The sequence below is a fragment of the Prinia subflava genome, chromosome 1 (assembly GCF_021018805.1).
Source record: "Prinia subflava isolate CZ2003 ecotype Zambia chromosome 1, Cam_Psub_1.2, whole genome shotgun sequence".
In the NCBI taxonomy this organism is placed as follows: Eukaryota; Metazoa; Chordata; class Aves; order Passeriformes; family Cisticolidae; genus Prinia; species Prinia subflava.
Window position 1 is genome coordinate 104,651,714 of NC_086247.1, and position 21,252 is coordinate 104,672,965.

At 41.6% G+C, this 21,252-nt stretch overlaps 1 protein-coding gene across 15 annotated transcripts in view; it reads right to left on the bottom strand.

Moving 5' to 3' along the window:
• Nucleotides 1-20,922, bottom strand: part of CLASP2 (cytoplasmic linker associated protein 2) — a 145,345-nt gene extending 124,423 nt beyond the window's left edge. For 5 of the 15 annotated variants that reach the window (XM_063406052.1, XM_063406009.1, XM_063406129.1 and 2 more), the window contains exons 1-2: nt 19,958-20,918; nt 8,428-8,506 (exon numbers count right to left, since the gene is read on the bottom strand). In XM_063406052.1, the coding sequence (XP_063262122.1) occupies nt 8,428-8,506; nt 19,958-20,152 (274 nt within the window). In that variant the 5' untranslated portion in view covers nt 20,153-20,918. Of the gene's footprint in view, nt 1-8,427; nt 8,507-19,957 lie in introns of all 15 variants that reach the window. The other 10 variants (XM_063405984.1, XM_063406043.1, XM_063406000.1 and 7 more) reach the window with 6 other exon arrangements.
• Nucleotides 20,923-21,252: the final 330 nt, after the last annotated feature.

Sequence of the window (21,252 nt, forward strand, 5' to 3'; positions counted from 1 at the left end):
AACAGGGCTTATTATCCCATCAGTTTCTTTTTTCCATTCCCTTCCTTCTCTTAGCTCAGTAATTTTGAATAAATTTTCATTGATCCAAATTCACCAGATAATTTTATCACCACTAACTGGGACAGTAGATGCACGAGTTAAGGCCTAAACAAGCCTTCAGAGCCAGAGCACAGCCTGAGACATTAAATATTTATTTCCTCTACCAGGATTGAACATGATAAAACAAGTAAATCACAGAAATTGCCTAGAATGGCACACAATGTATTTTTAAAAACCTGAGCAGCTCAACTATATGACCCCCACAGCAAAGAATGCCATAGGTAGCACAATTTCCTTCTGTTAAACTTTAACAAGAGTTTCTTCTGGAGCTTTTCAGTTTGTATTGTTGCTTTTTCTCCTCTTCTGACCACTTACACCTGCTGCTCTTCGTATACCTGTGCTCATTTTAAGTCTCAGGTCTACCTATCTCTATGAACCAACTTTAGACACTCCATTACTTCAGACTTAGAAAAAAGCGTGAAGCAAAAAAGAATCTTTACCGAGGAAATGTTACCAGTTTTGACAAAAATTCTGTTACTGAAGTATTTAGGATAGAAAGAGATTAAACCTAGGCAGTAATATCTTCCTCGTTTCCTCAGAAACCTTGCCAGCTCAGGCAGCAGCATTGAACAGCTGTCATTAGAAAGGAGGGAGGGAAAGAGCTGCCTTTGCAATTAGGGCAGTGTCTGTTCTGGGCAGGATGCGCAGGAGAGAAAGGCATCCCACAGGGATCCTACAGGGCCAGCCACAGGGCCGGTCTGACGGATCCATGTGGACAAGGGGATACTTCTAAGCAAAGAACCATAAGCAGACTCTCAGAGAGAGCCTCAGTGCTCCCCTCCTCAACACAAAGTTCAGGCCAGTTCAATCAAAAGCAATTTCAGACATTAATGTGCTTCTTGGGGGCTCTCCAGAAGCTAATTAAGAAAAGCATTAGTGGAATTAATGACACATACTGTTCATCATCAATAGCAGACATGAAAAAACCAACACTTTTTTTCACATGATCTATCCATGGGCTTATCAAGGTGTCAGTCTCAGGAACATGAAAATAGTCTTAAAGGCCAAACAGTTTCAAGAAGTGTATTAAACTTGAAAGAAAGCCAGAAGATTGCGAACAAATGTTCATGTCATCTTCTGAATTTTTTTAAGCTCTAGGCTAGGTTTTTTACAGAACCAGAATAATCAGAATCAAGACCAAAGAAGTCTGGGTTTTCCCTACTCTGAGTTAAAAGCACTGCATTTCTAGGTGTCATACAGTGAAATGCCCACAGACAGCAAGCAGATGGTATCCTAAATCGCAGTATATCACTGAAGCATGGATCACTTCAGGTAAAGTGAATTCCCACTACTAATAATCTCCAGCACTAGCTAGCCAGGACAAAAAAACAAACCAAAAACAAAACAAGCTAGAAGTCTGCATACATTTTTACCTTATTTTATTTTAAAAGTGAAACTTCAGAGAACATAATCACAAAGATGAAAGAAGTGGCAGCTTAAATCAGTTATGACCTTTAGCTGTGACCATTAACCATAGAGGAAACCAAAGAAAATTTAGAGGTTTTCTGAAATGTTGCAGGAAGTTAGTACTTTTGTTACATTTGAAAATACAGAAGCAGCTATTATTATGGAGAAAAAAAAAAAAAATAATGTATTGTCCTCTAAAAGCATTTTCCAAAGAAGAAAAGAAAAAAGAAACAGTCAGCATTTTATTGTTTAAGAAATTCCTACAACAATCCAACACAGCTTTTCCCAAAGTCTGTAAGCTATAAAATGAAAAGGCAATATCAGACAAAACACCTGACTTGCATTTACATGCAATAAGGCATCCTTGAGACAAGACATCTTTCACATAAATAGAAAAGCCTGCTTTACTTTATCTGAGCAATTCAGCTTCTTGAGTTATTTTATTTAATTTCAAAGTTTTCTCTAACACCATAGTTGGCCATTTTTTAAGACAAGACATGGAACAGATAATTTTGAAGGTACCTTCCAACCTAATTATTCCCAGTTTTATGTTTAGTTGTTCTGCAAGCATTTTTAATCTTGAATCCTCAGCAGAACATGCCATTACTCTCAACATTTCAATTAAATTAATAAAAATGAAAAATGAAAATAAAATTCACTTGGGCCCTAACACCTGAAGATCCAGCATTTTTCTATATGTTATATATCCATGGTAGCTCATGCTAATAGAGTTCTTGGTTCCCATGGATTTTCAGAGAATTTCTCCATACCACATTAAAAGCATTTATTAAAGAGCCACAGCTTGAATAAACTGCCCATTTGAGTCTTTTCCACCTGAAAAATTCAATCATTAAGTACAAGAAAAGCAAAAACTTACAACGTTGGTGGTACTTACTGAATGCTGACTTCCTCAAACAAGTATTTCCAAATTCTCGGACCAAGACTAATCCAGACTCACTCAAAAAGTTAATGCATGTTGCAAGTCCTTACAACTACTTTAAAACACATCAGGTAACAGAACCAGAAAAGCCCTTTAAGATCATCAAGACCAACCACTAACCCAGCACTGCCAAGCCCACCACTAAACCATGTCGCTCAGTGCTGCATCTGCAGGACTTTCAAATATCTCCAGGGTGCTGACTCACTCTCTTCCCTGGGCAGTTACAGAGCTTGACAACACTTTCCATGAAAACATGTTTCCTAATATCCTATCTAAATCTCCCCTGGCACAACTTGAGGCCATTTCTTCTCATCCTATTCCTTGCTCCTGGGCAGAAGGGATTGACCTCCACCTTGCTACAACCTCCTTTCAGGTAGTTACAGACAGCAATAAGGTCATCTCCTTTTCTCCAGGCTACACAATCCACAGCTGCTCCTCTTCACCTTGTGCTCCAGACCCTTCTCCTGCTCCACTGCCCTTCCCTGGACACGGTCCAGCACCTCAATGTCCTTCTAGCAGTGAAGGGCCCAAAACTGAAGACAACATTTGAGGTGCAGCTTCGCCAGCGCTGGGTACAGGGGTACAATCACTGCCCTGGTCCTGCTGACCACACCATTGCTGATACAGGCCAGGATGCCATTGGCCTTTTTGGCCAGCAGGGCACACGCTGGCTCATGTTCAGCCTCATGCAACACAGCCCACCCAGATGCTTTTCTTGTAGCACTGCCTGGGGTTGCTGTGACCCAAGTGCAGGACCCAGCCTCTGGCTTTGTTGACCCCCATACAACTGGCCTCAACCCATTGTTCCAGCCCATTCTGATCCCTCCCTAGAGGCTTCCCACCCTCCTGCAGATCAACACACCTGCCCAGCTTGGTCTGATCTTCAAATTGAGTGTGCCTTCCATTCCCTTATCCAGATAAGGGATAAAAACATTAAACAGAACCAGCCCCAGTGCTGAGTCCTGGAGAATACCACTTGCCACCAACTGGATTAACTCCACTGACCATCAACCTCTGGGCTCAGCCATCCAGCCAGTTTTAAAGTCAGTGAATAGTGCACCCATCTAGGACATGAGCAGCCACACTTGCAGGCTTCATTATAACAATAAATTCAATTAGTCTGAGGACATGAATTTAAATGCTCTTCCAACACTTCTAGAAACTACCTGGTAAAAAATTTAAATACTTGAAATTTGTTTCACGTGTTAGCATATGGCACTACTACCATCTGCTGAAACTATTTTTGCCGTATGATTTCTTCTCATAGCAAGATGAATTTGAAACTATTATTAAACATAAAAACACATTTATATATGGAGCTTTTGTGTGTAAAATGTGTATCCCTATTGAGACTTATATGTACATATACAAATATAACCTATCTGTGTTTGGTCATTTTAACTGTCCATTACATTTCCTTTAATTTTCAGGGAAGTAAAAATATTTTGCAACACCTTGTAAGATTGTATGTAAAAGCTAATGTCAATATAGTTATATAATAGACTAATGGACAGTTCAATATCTGCAAAAAATATGTCATAGTATAATACTGCATAGTGAAACTGAAACAGATTCTGTATACCTTTACTGTATCTTTTTTCCTTTTGACAATAACAAGAGGGCCAAGTTATATTCACTTGTTTTAGAAAAGTGTGAGTCGACACTTTTCCCAGAAATCCTATCATGCAGACTCATATGCCCATAATTCTAACAGTCTCTTATTTTGGATATATATGATTATTTTAATAATGCGATCACCTGGGAAAAGAGACTGTGATACAGTAATTATGTACTCTTATGTAACATCTCTTTTAATCACAGAACAAGCAGTAGTTTTAAATACCAAAAGATGTAACACTCAAACATTGCTTTATTTTTCCCAGAATACAGACACATAGTCTTATGGAAGAACACATACCCCCGTATTTATTGCTTCCAAAGTATTTTCAAGGATCTTAAGTGGAAGTACTAAAAGGAAGATTCCAAATTTGTGTGTCTGGACTCCCAGAACACTGATGCCAGCTGCAGAGCATGCTCAATGTGGTTAATCATAAAAGGAAAACACTTCAGAGGAAATTTAGTGCAACATTAGATGGTTGCCTAGGAAACTGAATTAAGTCTCTTATCAAGCATTATACTTCAATACAAAGATCACTAACATACTCTTTGAACTGCTGGAAAATACCTGCCTTACAACTGTTGTATTGATTCTGCCCAAATGTAATTTATGGCATATATGTAGGTTGCAAAGATTGAAGTAGTAATAAAGCATTCATGTTTTTCACTTCATAGCAGAAGCCTGTAATGCTTAAGGGGGTGAATATTCAGTGTGACATTAGCTGTTCTCTGCACTTAAGGAAATCTATCCCCATCAAAACAGAACGGGAAATTAAATGGGGATGGGGTGTGAAAGGTGGAATATGTTTGCCCTTACTGCAGTTGGATAATATATTATTATACTTCCATCATTTACTGAGATCTGAATCACAAATAAAAACATCTCACAGTCACCAGAATGTAACACTCTTTATTAAAAAAAAATGCATTTAAGGTTGCAGGCATGCTATGAGTGAAAACAGCTATAAAAATGAAACTTCACCTAGAAAAGAGGATGAATTGTATTTTTAAAAAGGCAGGGAACAAAGCAGGTAGGTATTTTACATCTATCCTCCTTCACTACAGTCAACGTGCAACCCTTTTTTTTTTTTTTTTTAGAATGCAAGTACCCACAATAACTTAGTGCAACAAATGAGAGCTTAACTATAGGTGGAATATTTCAAAGTAATAATTGAATTCCCTGGAAAATTTCTGTTATGTCTGCCTTCAAAAAATAATATACTCACATTTCTTTAACCAAAATAGAGAAGGTAAAAGCCAACCATATAAAATATCACTAAGATCACCTGTTGGGCCCTAAGAACTTGCTACATAGCTGAACTACTTTGCTGACAAATTTCCCAACATTTTCAAGCTTGATTCCATGTTTTTTGCTTTCTCCTCATATGACCTGAATGCACTGCACGTCTGCAACACATGATTATATGTGTCATTAACAATATTCAGATCAAAGAATCACTTAACTGGACATAACCAAGCTACAGAAAACCCCAAATAACTAAAATGGCAGTTTGCACAGAACACGTGATTCTTGTCAAATGTGTAACTAAGGATATGGATTGTATGAGGTTCAACAAGGTCAAATACTGGGTGCTGCATTTGGGTCACCAACCCATGTAGTGCTGCAGACTGGAGAAGTGTCTGGGAAGTCAAATTAAAAAAGGAAGTGGTACTTCACAAGCCTGTAGGAGCTCTCTGCAAACAGCTGTGCAGAAGGTAACCTGGCTAACAGAGTGCATTTGGACTTGCACACAGTTCTCAAGAAAGGGTGCTGCCCTACTGATAAAGGCATGGAGCGAAGACACTGCCCTGGAGAGTGGGGCCCAAATCCACCATCATGCACAGGACACAGGCTGTTGCAGCAGTCTCATGCATGTATTAGGTCGATTTTCAGGAAGCAGCTATGCAACAAAAAAATTTATTTTTCTTTTAAATAATTTCAAAAGTAACAGATGACCAACTAAAATAAATACAATTACGCCACTATGAACATATGCTGCCTCTCTATGGTATGACAGACATGGCTTCCTCAACTCAAATGCACCAAAACAGAAAGGCACTAAAAGGAGAAAGTTGTATACAAGAAACAGCTCCATTGTGTCTCTGAGCTGAGGCAGGGGGAGGGATAGCAGAGGACAGGTGTGGAAAAGATCCATAAATAGAAACTGGCAGTCAGAAAGGTAAAAAATGTTGGCTCACCTCTCTAACACAAGCTCTAGCAAGCACCAAGTTTTTCAGGCAACCAGTCCAAAAGAGTTTTGCATACTTAAGTACTTCTACAGAACACTGCAGAAGTCAAAGATCTATGTGGGTCAGAAACAAAACAGATAAAGCTGTAGGAAACTGAAGTGACAGGGCAGACATTGAAGATCCCATGTGCCTCAGCTGGCCCCAGCCCACAAGACTGCTGGCAACTTCAACTGATGAAGGAGTTATCACTGCCTGTTTCTCCTGTCCTTACTTTCTTCTCAGGCATCTGCAACCCAATCACTGTCAAATACTTTGGTCTGATTTACTGGAGTCAGACTACAATAGAAGATCAATCTGCAGAGTCAACAGAACATGACTCAGGAAACTCCTGGTTCTTTAAGTTTTCTCAAAGGAAGCAGTTTTCTGGTTCACCAATGTGCTTTTAATTACTCTCATAAGCCCTGGACTATATAAACCCCAGACACTTACAATAATGTTTTTATACTACTGCTTCACTGACAAAAACTGAAAATTATTCCAATCTTGTTATGAAACTTCGAGCGAGAGCTACCAACTGAGGAGAATTCATATCACTCCTTTTAGAAGTGACCTAAAATATTGTTTTCTGCTTTTACTGAGACTAAGATTTCAGCATCTGTTAGGTTTGTTTATATAGAAGTTGATCATGAACAACATTAACTGGCATATTCTAGAGGCCTTGGATCTGGAGATGCTCTGAAGACCAATTTCAGTTGAAGGTACTATTATTTAGCTTAACTAAAAATACTTCTACAATATACAGCTTCAGATGTTCTGTGTGTTTGACAATCACCCAGTGCAATACTCTCTCTTTTGTTTTTTTCATATAAATACTACTGGAATTTATATCTTCAGTTTGCTCATAATCTCAAACTACCCAACTACTGTGACAAGAAAAAGCCCAAACCAACAACAGGATTTTCAAACTGTTTTCAGATAGTTCACACTTAAAAAGCAGAAAAATCGATAAGCTTCCCAACCTTCCGTTAATAATGCTGCTGTAATTTTAGGCTTTACAGAGTCTTAAAATAAAAATCAAAACTTAGCCAAACTCTGGCACAAAACAGTGTTTGTAGCTACAAATGGAGTCTATTCAGAAATCAATACTGTGCATAGCACAATACGGCCCCAGTTCCCTTACACTGCTCCAACACAAAATTAACCAGCCAAAGAAAAACTCTCTGCAACAAAATAGATTTAAATTCTGTAGCATGCTACTGGAGTAGTTCCACAGAATACTGAAATATGCTTTCACTTCATTTAGTTGGCAGCTTGTCATAGATTATACTTTGTATTACTGAACCTTGAAATTTTATTTCAGAGCTCTTAAATACAAAACTATACATGTAAAGAAGAGGAAGCTTAAAATTTTGACAATTTGAGATAGCTGGGGATCAGGGAACATGATGTAACTTGTCTCATGCCAATTTTGAAAAAGGACATTAGCTAGAAACTTCTGTTAAAAACAGCAAGTGCTATAACACCAACATTAATGTCCTAATATCACTATCTCTTTTCAAAGCCAGGAGCAAAATGAGTTGATTAGTGTAGTTTGCTTGTATCTCCCAGAAGAAAGGTCTCATACTCCAGCACATGTAGATGTAATAATCTGAAATTCCTTTAGTAAACATTTCACACAGGAATAAGCCAGGATATTTTTTTTCACCCCATAAAAATTATAAAAACTTTAAACTACTAAAAGCTACAGTTGAGTTATCTAACAGGAGGTCAGCCACATAATCCTCTGAAACTACAGGCTTCAGCAGACATAAAGCTCTGATTAAAGTGATCTGCAAATAAAACCTTCCATCTTTAACACAAATTCAAGAACATACTTGTGTTTCAATGTAAATTTTAGATTACTGTCTCAGGGAGTGGTAAGCAACCATACAGCATGGAACTAATTACTGGAAAGGCACCCCTGGAACTTTTAAAAAATCACAACCACCACCTAAGAAATCAGTGACAAATGAATACTGACATGCTACTATACAATTACTTCAATCCCAACACCAGTAAAATGCCTGCCAGTTCATTATAATTAGCTCAAAAAGTTTTCAACACGTTCCACTTCAGCTGCTAAAGAGGGGAGGAACTGTCCTTTGGTCTTAAGGAAAAAGTGATATTTCACTTACCAGTTCCTATATAGGGTTTAAAGCGTCCTGACAATCTGTCAACAAAGGCACCTAAAACATCTAATCCCAGTAGCGATACCTGTTGAAACAAAAGCATTAGATATTATAAACCAGATCAATGAGGAATTTTTTAGAATATATTGCAAATAACTTAGACATATAAGTGCAAGTATGCTGAAAAACCATCTTAAAGATAAATTAAAGTTTCAGTTGAAGAGCTAATAATTCCTTCTAAGTTCCTATCAAGACAAAGTTATCAGAATATGTTTGGAATGGATCAAGTTTATTTACACGTACCAGAGCAAATCAGATTTGTCAATTCTTGTTTTAAAACAGAAGAAATAAATACTAGAAATCCATTGTTTCCACAATTTCAACTACAAAACCCAAACAAAGACATGGTTTAAAGGTTTCCCAGATGCTAAGAGCTTACTCCAACAGCTTACTTCTGGCCACTTAGCTGATCCACTAAGGTCATTACATCATTTTCCAAACTCCCAAAAGAAATGACTGAGAAGCTATTTCTGCTTTTGCTAGTGGTCCAGACTGCTTGTTAAGCTAGGGAAGCTTTTCATTTGCTTATTAAAAAAATAATAAAGAACCTCCTCAAACCAAACAAAAATAACAAGAAAAACTAAACCAAAACCAACTCAACCCACAACATCAACAACAAAACCCAAACAAAAACAGAAAAAAAGGAAATGCAAAATACTACTGGAGTTTTGAGGAATTTCCCATCCACAGAACAGAAGCCAGATGAGACAACAATATCCACTAATATAGAAACAAAAACATAAGCAGAAAATATCAGTTAGACTAAATTATTTTAAGAAGTCAGGACACTTCTTTTGTTGTTTACTATCCTGCATACTGTTCCAAGACTCCCTTCTGTATTTCCCACAATAGCTCATAAGGAACACCAGAACCTGCATTTTCACAACTTGTAGTTACCTCAGTTTGCTGCTGCCCATGAAGGTGTAGATGGAACAACGATTTGTCAAAGGAACGACCTCCTCAAGCTTGGGTGTTCCTTACAGCTTTTCCTCCTTTATTTTCTAGTAAAACATACACTGCACATTGTTCCCCATGAACTCATGACTAGAATTCCTCTCCTTTACTAGCTGTTTACTTTTGTAAAATTTGGATCTGTATTTTTTGGACCCCTCTGTTTCCTTAAAATCCCTTTCTTTCACAATTGTCCACATCAGGCAGCAGGCCAGAAAAAATTTTGACTGGATATGCATGTGATACACATGGCCCACGCACACAGCATCATATGAGCCTTGTCTAGGAAACTAGACAAATGAGGTCCCCATAAAACCTAGGATGAGAAGCAACTGCACGGTGAAGCTGGTTTTAATAAATTCAGTATTAGTACAACAAAGCGTCTCTTAAAAAGGAGATATAAAACTTAGTTCGCCATTAGTACAACTTACCTGGACACAATTCTATAACATACTGAAACACAGGATAGCATATATAAATGGATGGCATCACCAGCCTAAACTAATATACTGCCAACAAATAATTCTATTTACAGATTAGGAAAACAGAATACTATAACTAGTAACTCATTTAAGATAAAATAAATAAATAAATTAGCTTTTATGGTAATGCCAAGACCTTCCACAAGGTTTTTTCTTTAATGCTATTTTCCAGATTATCAAACAATATGAAACCAGTCAAAAGCTCCATCTAAAAACCAGTGTCTGAAAGAAATAAATTCCTTCTGGATCCATTGTTTTCCTATGCTTCTGTTTCCTGACTACAAATCCCAACTGAGACTTGCACTGATGATTTAAGGGTACTTTTCTATGCATGTGTTTTGCATAAACAGGAGCCTTTCTTTCTGTAAAGATACTTTCTCACAAGTCTCCCTCTTCTCTGCATATTGGATTATCTTTGCAAAATCTGTCATGAAAACTTCTATCCCCATGAAGAACAGCAAGTCAGAAACTTAGTGACGCACATGTGCATGAGCTTTACCTCGTGAAAAGTCTTCTGTGGTCTGCAACTTTGAAAAGGTAACAGGTATGAAAAGTCTCAATAACTGGAGAGTTAGAATGTGTGGCCACAAGGTGAAGTAAGGGGAAAATGCTATAGCTACAAAATTTGCTTTCATTCCACATTACAAGTCAGCTGAACCATACAACTGTAGAGGAGACCAAGTGAACTACCACCTGCTGGTTTTGTAGTCAGTTTCAATATTTCTCTGTTCTGATACACAGTGCTCTAAGCGTCAGCATCTCCTGGTAGGTATCATCTGTGCTATATTCAAGCAGCCCTTTGTAAAAGAGTCCTTAATTTATACGGGGTCACACAAACAGCATTCCACAAAACAAAAATTATTTGTTACTTGAGGCAGAACTTACAGGTTCTGCAGAAGACCTGCAACAAAGAGGTTCCGACGCACTGTGTGGGAGCATTTACCAACACAGGCCCTCCACTATCAATAGAAAAACCTTTCACTAGCACAACTGCTCTTTCCCCAACAGCTCCAATGAAGGATGAATGCCTTCTGGGATTAAAATCAATGGATTTGTTTCTTACTCTGCATTCATTAAGCCTTTTGCTTGCTGTCTAGAAAGAGCCTTTGTATGTTGAGACTGATTCATCAGCTCACCATTGTTTGAAGCGTTTAAACAGTGCTTTTAAAGTTCATAGGGGAAAAGAAATTTAGGCTCATTTGAACTGGAGTTGGTCAGTTGCTATTCTTTAACAAGCCAGTATTAAGCCCATCCTTGACTTCTCAGATCACAACAAAGTTGCCAACCCAACTGAGAAATGTGTTATCTGTTCCGGATAAAAAAAAGACCAGACTCTTCAGTGAAATCAAGATGTTCCAACCAAAAAACGATTATGAATAGAACCAGTGATTAGTAATTGAGCCTATTCTTGCTCTGTAGCTTGTTTCTTTTCCAGCTCTCCTTCTGCACACACTTTCCAGCACTGCTCCTGCCCTTCTGTGGATAACTTCCAGGCACCTACGTTTTTTGCTAGAAAAATACTTTTCTTCAAACCATACCTGGATAACCATGCATGCTTACTGTTATTTTCATTGTGATTCTGTAATTTCCCATCCCTGTGGGGGACAGCACACCACCAGGAAAACATCTCTACTTGTGTAAGTTGCCAAATGACCTTAATACAAATGTCCTTGGATTTGGTCATAGGATCCCTGAACTGTACATGGAAACAGGGATTCTGTAGATCGGGATCTGTGAACTAGTCATGAGAATCTAATGGGGGAATTATGGAGGTCACTATCTGGAACTCCAAAGAATGAAGTTAAGGCATTTGACTTCCTGTCACCATGGGGACAGCTGTATTACTAACAACTACTGACAAACAGGATACAGCATGCCAAACAACTACGCCCTGCAAGAGCAAGCATTGTTCCAGCGCTGCACTGCTGGAACAAGATACATGCAAAAACTTCATGGGATGTCTTTTATAAAGTATTGTCAGCCAAGACCCAAGCTACACTTTCTTAATTCTCATAATCTCAGAACCTTGCAAGCAGCTCAATGTGAAACAAAAATATTTATGTTTGTGCAGTATCTTGTGCTTCACTTCTTCGGGTTTCATATTCTTAGTTCTCTCTACTCATCTCTCAGGACACACTTCTGCTCTTCTATTCCATACTTCTCGCTCCCTTTACTGTTTCCCACTCCAATTCTATCTACTTCCCCCATTCTGCCAAGATCTACCCATATTCCATTCCCTTCCTTAACTTAAAAGCCTGCAGATCCACTTAAGCATGCCCTTGGCCCCGTGGGCAGAAGGACACTTGCATTTTTCTGGGTCATTTCTTCAGCCCATGTGGTTCTTCAGTCCCAGCCATGTCATCTTCAGACTCCATTCTCACTGCCACTCAGCAACAGTTGGACAGCTGCCTCTGCTGACAGAAGCCAAAACTGCAGTCCCAGCTGCTAAAGCTACCACATATGTCATCTATACTTCAGATATTTCGGCTGACAAGAAGCATTATTTCCATCCTCCTGCTTGTTTTACCTTCAAGGGCACTAATGACACACTTCCAATTATAATAGTATGATTTTTTTAACATATATCACATCACATTCCAAGGAGAGAGCAGAGTTTGCTTGTATTTAACAAAAGCCTTCAAGCTCAACAATTGGAGTCCAAGTTCATTAGCAAATGCAGAGCCCCCCCACCTAAAAACACAAGGCTACTGCCTCTAAAATGATATTTTGCAACTATACCTCGCACTACAAAGTGAGATTCTCCTAAGTATCCAATCTCTGCTACTGTTAAAACTTCTTATCATCTACAACACCCTCATTGTCTCAAAAGGGGTATTGACTTCCAAACTCCCGATAGCCTTCCCTTCACAATTTTCCTGCGATGGCCAACACAGAACCTGTCAGCACCACAGTGCAAGCAAACCACAATACCAGAGGATTGCTGAATGAATCACCCATATTTACCTAGACAGCGACAAGTGTATTTCTGTGCTGAAAAGGCTTGGTTTCTTCAGGGGACCTCTCAACAGGCACAATTCTGGGATGTCCCTGTTATGTTGACCTCTTCTGTACTGCAGCCAGAACAAGCAAGCATAGTGGTCTCAAAAATTTTAGAGGTAATTAAAAAAAACGAAAAGGAAATATGTTTTTATGCCCTTTCCTCAAGCTGGGAACTTTGGCTTCCTATAATGTCTGCCCACACTAGTTAAGAAACATTTAGCCAATTCTGAAGAACACACTGATGTAACACTCAAAATGATCACTTGAAAATTCAGACTGCAAGTGTGATCTCCAAACTGTTCTGTATTATGTATTATGTATTACGTATTATGTGGATGAACAATATTCTAAAATTTGAGTACTGCCTCCAGCTTGATCCATTACAGAAACAACTCCAGTTTGTTTCACATGTGCGTTAAACATTCTTCCTTTATCTACTGTAAAAAAATTTTCATAAATATTGTTCCAAGGACTGTGAGCAAAATCTGAAAGTATATGATGCAGCATATATGACACTGTAAGCCTTTTTTTTTTTGAGATTGTCTGGCTACAGCTTTATTTGCTGCATTGCAAAAAGTTTCATAACAGAGCCTCTTTAAAAGCAGGGTTCAGTGGGAAGACAATGAGGTGCATGGTATTTCTCTTTCGAATAAATAATTAATTTTAAAAGTCAAGTTTTTTCCCCAAAGAAAATTACAGTCGAAAGCCATTCTAAGCACATTGATGGTGCAAAACAAAGAAACACTTTATTTTAGGACTCAGTTCTTTCATAATCATTTAATTCTTTTTGTGTCCAAGGTCTCTTATTTCCTTTCCCATTTCCTCTTATTTAAATTGTATCAAACATACAGTGACCCCCATTCTCTGGTACTTACTCCCTCCCCTGCACCAGCTCCTCTGCTGTGGGAAGCATTCATGCAGCTGAACAGCAGCCCACTTTAGGAAACCAACCCAACAAATGAACAAGAGAAGGCATCTTCTCCCTGAGCCTGCTAGCTGTGCAGCCCCACAAGCATTCCCCTCAGAGCAATGCAGGCACGATGCACCAGCACCACTCCTCAGCCAGGGACAGAAACTGCTGGCATCAGCAGTGCTGCTAAAATCGCTCAGCTCACACACACTGACTGCTGCGAGCTCTGCTCTAAGGATGCACTTCTCCTCTTACATGCTGCAGAGAGCTTGGAAAGGCTCTCTACCCACACCCAAGTCAATTAAACTGTAGGCTAAAAGTGATGGTCTTGTTATCCTTTCCGACCTGAAGACATATTTGATCTGGTACACTCAAATCTCCTGGAACTTGAATCAAATCAGCTTGCCAAAACACTGGAAAATGAATTCGACACTGACAAAAAACTAATTGCCTCAAGAACAACAGTGAGAACAGAACACTTGGCCACATGAGCAGCAGAGCTGCTCTTTCAACAGTGAGTACAGTTAGGCTAGATAACAAAACTGAAGCTGCAAAACTGCAGAACTGCCAATTCCACCTCTGGAGGAGATGCCTGACACTCTGAGACTGTATATTCCCCATTCCCAATTAAAGACCAGACAAAATTAGTTTTAATTAAAATTTTTTGCAAGTGTCCTTTGTCTTCAGGAGACCTGCTTGATTATTTGGCTAATATTTAAATGTTGACTTAATGTATCATGAGCAGAACATAAATAATACATTAAAAAATAGTAATTATTACCCAAGAAGAAATCAAATCATTTCGTTTGAAACCTAAAACTGGCTTCATACATGGACAGGTCAAACCACATTTTCATTACATAGAAAAATAAAGTTGCTCCCACACAGCCAAGATCAAACAAAACCTGAAGAAAGAAAGAAACAATGAAATTCAGCAAAGAGCTCATTTCTTCAACAAAGACATTTAAATTACCACTGTTTGCTAACAAAGACCAAGATCTACACAGTAACTGAAAAATAAAGGTTTAGCCGAGTCCTCTTTTATTCCCCTTCTCTGTCCTGCATGTTAGTCCTACAACTCACTATGGCATTTGCCTTTTGTGTAGCGTTTGCGTGTGTTCAACTCCAGATCCAAAACAACCCACACATTTTCTTCCTAAGGTCTGCTACTCAATCACACGCCCCACATCCTGTATTTGTGCATTCAGTTATTTGTAACCAAATGTGCGACTTCACATTTTTGATCACTGAACTCTTTTTTCAGATTTCAGTATCTCCATTTTGTTCAGATAATTTTAAACTGTAGCTTCCACCTCACACACATACATGCAGTCAGCCAAGTTTCAACTGCTGCCATCTCTTTGCAAGTACTTCAGACAAGCATCCTAACCACTTGTCTTGACCTATTTGCAAAATTACAGCTCAAATCTTCCCTTCCTTTCTGGAAATTGAAAGCTCCTCCTGCTGGCCTTTTGTCGAACTAAAGACAAACCAAAATAAATACCAGTCAAACCAAGGAAATACAAAACTGCAACTCCAACATTACTGGTATTTTAGTATCTTTTGGTATTTGGTATTGAGACAAACAAACCTCAGAAAAATCTCACTCTTCAAGACACCCAGAATAAGAGTTAATTTCAAGGATTTGGCTAAAAGAGACCGTTTATCCACACTGTAGAAAGAGACAGAGTGAAATCAGATTTTCTTCTTCCCATGGCAAACAATCTGCTGCTCTGGCATAAAACTAGTGATTATTAGTTACTTTTACACTGCCGAGGAATAAAACAAGCTGAGATATTGACTACAAAGGTAAGAAATCGAAGGGTGACTCGCAGCCACACACATTCCTGATTACTCTTCTCATATAAAATTACCTTGAGAAACCATCACCATTTTAGGTTTTTTTAGTTCTGATCACATGTGATTTGTTTAAAGAACAAAAAGTTGGCTTTATTGCTCAAAAACTAATTTCAATGAGGGTAATTGTTCAATTTTGGTGTTCTTAAAAGACTCCACAACGTGTTAACAGCCAAGAGCAGATTTGCAAAGCTCTACATTAAAAGCAGTATTTCCTCATCCCACATCTCTTCAGCACAAATTCAAAGCAGATTTCCAGATTACTTGAGTCAGACATAGAACAGTTTGAGTCACCAGACTGCACAGTTAGATAATCTTGTCATTATTTCAAGTGACTACTGAGTATAAGAGAAGCCTAACACGTGTTAAACCCAACTCACGTATACACAGATGAAGATCCAGGCGAACCCAGTAACACCAGCAAATATCTATCAGTAGTACCACCCTCAGAATGAGTAACTAATTTACTGTTTGAAGTTCACCTGAGAGCCCAAACACAAACAATAGCACTGTTTCCATCTCCTGAGATTGTTAAATATTTTGTTTTGAGACCAAATACCAGCAGAATAATTCTATCACTCAACTCCTAATACTCTGCATTCAACTTACCTACTCCTACTCCTCAGCGCACTGGGAGAACAGTTGAAGGAGAGGGGATAGGGATTGACATACACTCAAAATCCCAAATCTCTGCATTGTAGGAGGAGAGAGATTAGACCAAACTAATACAAAATAAACCAGATCAGCAAGCAAACAATTTTCAGTTCAGTGAGGAATTCTTCAATTCTAGTGAGATACAAAATAAAAGTTTAAATTATACACATCTTCTGTGTACTCTGTGACATTGCAAAGCTTTCGAGAGTCTTTGTAAACCAATTTATCACTGCACAGACATTGTAGCTGAAGTCCTCAGCTTCAACAAGTCCTCATAATTCAACATTGACTCATCCCTCTCTAGGTAATTCCCTATGTTCTGCAACCAATTTTCACTACAACTCTGAACCACCTGCAGATGAGTCAACACATTCTTAATCCCACCTTTTTGTTTTACCAGTAACTCAAGCTAGTAATTGTGTTTTCCACTTCAATGAGCTAGATGAACTCAGAAATTTTCCTATCTGCTCTCTCAGTTTGGAATTGCCAGGTTGTTTATTAAACAACTATAAAGAGTTACAAACTTCAGAACAGCAAAAGCACTTTCTGTTTTATGTGGCCAAAACCTTTTGGAGATGAGTTAATTCAACCTTGCTGATAACTAGCCCACATTTACAATTACAGAATCATTTAGGAAAAGGCCTTTGAGTCCAGTCTGTTTACTGAACACTTACTCTCTTTGACCCCACTCATTATCAAACCTGCCAAGCCAACCCTCCTACTACCTCCAGAGTCTTTCCCTTCTGGTTACATGAGCCAAAAACTGTCTAGGGTGACATATCACAGAAAGTTTTCTCTTCACAGGCACAGCCTAAGAGTTGAGACCAGAGCTCCCACATCATGCATCTCCTCTTTCAGTATGGTCAGCAGAGTGCACTGCATCCAAGAACTGAGCTTTCAGTGGGAATAAAAAATACAGCATATTCAGGGCAAGTCATATTAGTTATCCTCTTATTATTCGTACCCATCACCAAGAGCAGAAATAATGTTCCCCCTCAAAACTTCCTCCAGCATTCCCCACTTGTATCTCCAATTCATCTAGCTCAGCAGTTCTGACTCTGCAGCTTGTGATATCACCAGTCATGTCAACTGAGAGGGATTCATTACTTTGGGACTCTGGAGACCTGCAAGACCTTTAGCAAGATATAAAAGTAAGATGATAAGGAGAACTATTTAAGTGCTCGATGTATGCATTTCTCAGTAAAGGGTGATCAACAATATGTTAAATAATACAGCAATCAAAAATCACTAGGGTTTTTTTTTAAGAAGACACAAAAGTCTGTGGCATTCACTACTTTCTATTGTTCAGGGCCTGAGTGTAAAAACAAAACAGGATGCAGCATTTAAATATGTAACATCTATGCTTGCATGAGACAAAACACACAAGTAAAACACAAGCCATTTTTCTAGGGTATTAATCTTCATTTTGAAGCAGCACATGCCGGCAGGTACTACCACAGCCAGGAACACTGGAAGTGATCATGAGCAAAACACCCAAGCTCTTGTGCAGCTGCCATGAATACAGTCACAGAATCTTCCAAGCTGGAAGGGACCCAAGGAATCATCAGGCTCAGCTCTTAAGTGATGGCCCCTACAGCGATCGAACCCATGACTAACACCACGGTCTCACATACCTGATGTGCTTTGAAACACAGTAAAGAGCCACTAGTGAGCGGGCATAGAGAAGATGTAACAAAAATACTTTAAGAATTTTGCAAGCTATCTTTAAAGTTCTTAGAATTTGTAATATTCTCATTCTGCATGACTCTTTTCAGACACAGACACATAATAAGGGCAACATGCTCAAACTGAAACACAAAATTTCAATCTGAATACGAGGGAAACGTTTCCTTAACTTTGAGGGTGACAGAGGACTTGAGCAAGCTGCCCAGAGAGGTTGTGGAGTCTCCTCTAGAGATATTCAAAACCCACCTGGCTGTGATTCTGTGCAACCTGCTCTAGGTGAACCTGCTTTAGCCGGGAGTTGGACTAGGGGATCTCCTTCTGTGACTGATGCTTGTGGAACACTGCATTCATCCTACAGTCCAAACAGCTAAGGAGTCCTGTCACATCACATCAACAGCAAGCAAAATGCCTTGCACTATTGAAAAAAAATCTTGAAAATTGGATTTCTAGTCTTAATGCTTAATTCTGTTAATTTAAAAGTGTACAAAGAAACTTTTACATTACCCTGTTAAGTAAGTAGCAAGCCCTCTTCATGAAAAAGAGTATTTCTAAAGACCTGTCTAGGTTTCGCAGTAACCAATTTCATCACCACCAGCTGCCCTCAGATGATGAATTTAAAGGCAAAGAAATTATATTTGACCAGAACATGCTACTTCCTGAAGCTAACCCGACCTTTACTGACATACATACTTCCAAAATAAATAAATAAATCATATGCGCTAATGGAGTTAAGCCTTCATTATTTTCAGACCTCAAACTCAGAAGTTGCTACGTGCAAACGCTGGAGGATTAAAGTCATTGCAGGGAAGAAAAAAACCTATATCCATTTCAGGAACACACTGCCCTTCGAGGTTACTCTGCGCCCTCCCGCTGTGTCTCAGCGAATAGGAGAAAAAGCGAGAACACGCTCACTGCAGTGAGTTTAAAGGTCCAAAGCGCGGCTCGATCGCGTTGGGAGGGCAGGGCGGAGCCGGCCCGGCCGGGAGTCCCGGGCGCGCAGCGCGGCCCCGCAGCGCCCCCCGGCGGCGGCAGCGCGGGCCTGCCGCGCACACGCACCGCGGGGAGGAGAAGATTCAAAATAAATAAATTAAAAAAAAAAAAAGAAATCGCCAATGCGAACACGATTGTCCTTGGCACTAAAACTGCGCTGTCAATCGCCTTATCGGCTGAGCGACGTCAGAACAATTCGCAAGTGTTAACACTGTGAGGGAGTGACCGCTCTGTTCCCGTGGCTCCGTCTAAAAGACAGGCGCACACAGGAAAACGAAACGTGAGTCATCATCGGGCCGCCGTGAGGATACCGTGCAACTTCCCAGGTACGGGAAAGTCACCTAAAGACCATATAAACCACCTTAAACTCACGGCGGGAACCCCAAGAAGCCAATTATTCCTTAAATCGTCTACAATACACACAGCGTGATACAAATGCGGTGAAGCAGCGCTCTTTACGGCCTGCAGAAAACGATGGCAATCCCATGAAACATTACACCCAAGTACAGAGACCATGGAATGGGAGTGGTAGCGAGGAAAAAAAAAAAGAAAAGAAAAATAATCATCACCTATCTTGTTTCTGAGTAAGAAACACAAACCCGAGTGTGTACTATAGCTGCGAAGGCGGGGGTGGGTTTAACATTATGCAGCAAAAAAACCCCTCAAATCCAAACCAAAACCAAACCAAAACACCACCTAGACAACGATAAAGGCAAAACCAAAACCTCCATTTACTGCTTCTCTAAGGACTGACGGAGAGAATCAATAAAACCATCACCACCCTTCCAAAATTTCGGAATTCCCCTTTGTGCGGGGAGGGATGGAACTGGCACAAACGTAGTTTTACTTCTGCTCTTACCTGATTAAAAAGTAACCCGCGGCTCTGTACCTCCCTACCATGATGAATCATGGTCTTCCCGTAGCGAGCCCCGCCGAGCAGCCTTACCTTAAAATTACTGGAGTTGACCCACGCTGCTAATTCGTCGATCACTTTGTCAAGGCGCTGCTGGTCCTGCTCCACATCGGGGGACCTCGCCGGGTCGCCCAGGTACTCCAGCAGCTCCTGGCCGACCTGCATCCTGCGGCCCACGTCCTTCTGCTGTACCTGCTCGCAGAAATAATCCATGCTGGCAGGCTCCATCTTCGGACGCTGCGGAAAAGTTTCTTCGTAGGCGAGCCGAGGGCCTCAGGGTCGGAAGCGCGGGCAGGGCAGGGCGGGCGGCGGGGGCGCGGACAGGCCTGCCGTCCTCATGGAGCCGCCGCCGGCGCTGCCCGCCCCGGCTCCGCGCCCGCCGCCCCCATGCGCACTGGCAGCCCCGCAGGGGGAAGCCCCCGGCGGGAAGGGAACGCGGCGCTGCGCAGGGCTCGCTGGGAGCCGCTTACTCCCGCTCAGGGCTTTCCAGCCGCCGCCGCGCCGTCCCGCGGGATCCCGACAGGGCTCCCCGCCGCCGCCCCTCCTCTTCCCCCGCCGGGGAACGGGAAATAGAGCTCGAGAGTAGGCGCTGCGGCTGGAGGGGCTCGCAGGCACCACGGGCTCGGGGGGTCCCCGCGGGAGGTGCTGCCGCCCCCGCTCGCTCTGCCTTCTCTCCTCCCGCCCGAGGAGAGAGCTGCGGGCCGCCTCTCACGGGCACCGGCGAGGCCGGAGCAGACCTCTCACGCTCCTGACGCCGCGGCCTCCGGCCCCTCCTGCACGCCCGCGGGGCGGCTCCCAAACTTTCGTCCCGGCGGGTCTCAGCGCCGCCCGCTGCCCTCCACGGCGAGCCGGACCGGAGCGGGAGAGTCCCCCGGGGAGCCGCTCACGCTTCGCCGCGCCCTCCCCCGCCGGGCTCTGCGGCGGCAGCGCCGCCTCCGTCCCGTGGAAGTTGCGCCTCCCGCCGCCGCTGCCGCCTCGGCGGGCGCCAGGCGGACACACCGGGCGGAGCCCGCGCCGCCCCGCCTCCCGCCGCGGCTCCCGCTTCCCCTGGGAGAGCCCGCGCCCGCCTCCCGCCCCGCGCTGCGGCGGGACGGGCGGACGGAGGGATGGACGGACGGATGGATGCGGGGGCGGGCAGAGGACGGCAGTGCGCGCTCCCGCCGGGCGCTCCCCCGGGACCCCTGCGGGTCGTGTCCCGCGGCAGTGGGAGGCGCATGCGCCCTCCGCCGCGCTGATCGCCGCGGTGCCGGTCCGGCGCCTTTGGGGAGAAAGGGGAAGTATTGGAAGGACAAGGGGAGAGGTGTGAAAGGTGCTGGGGTGCTTGGGTG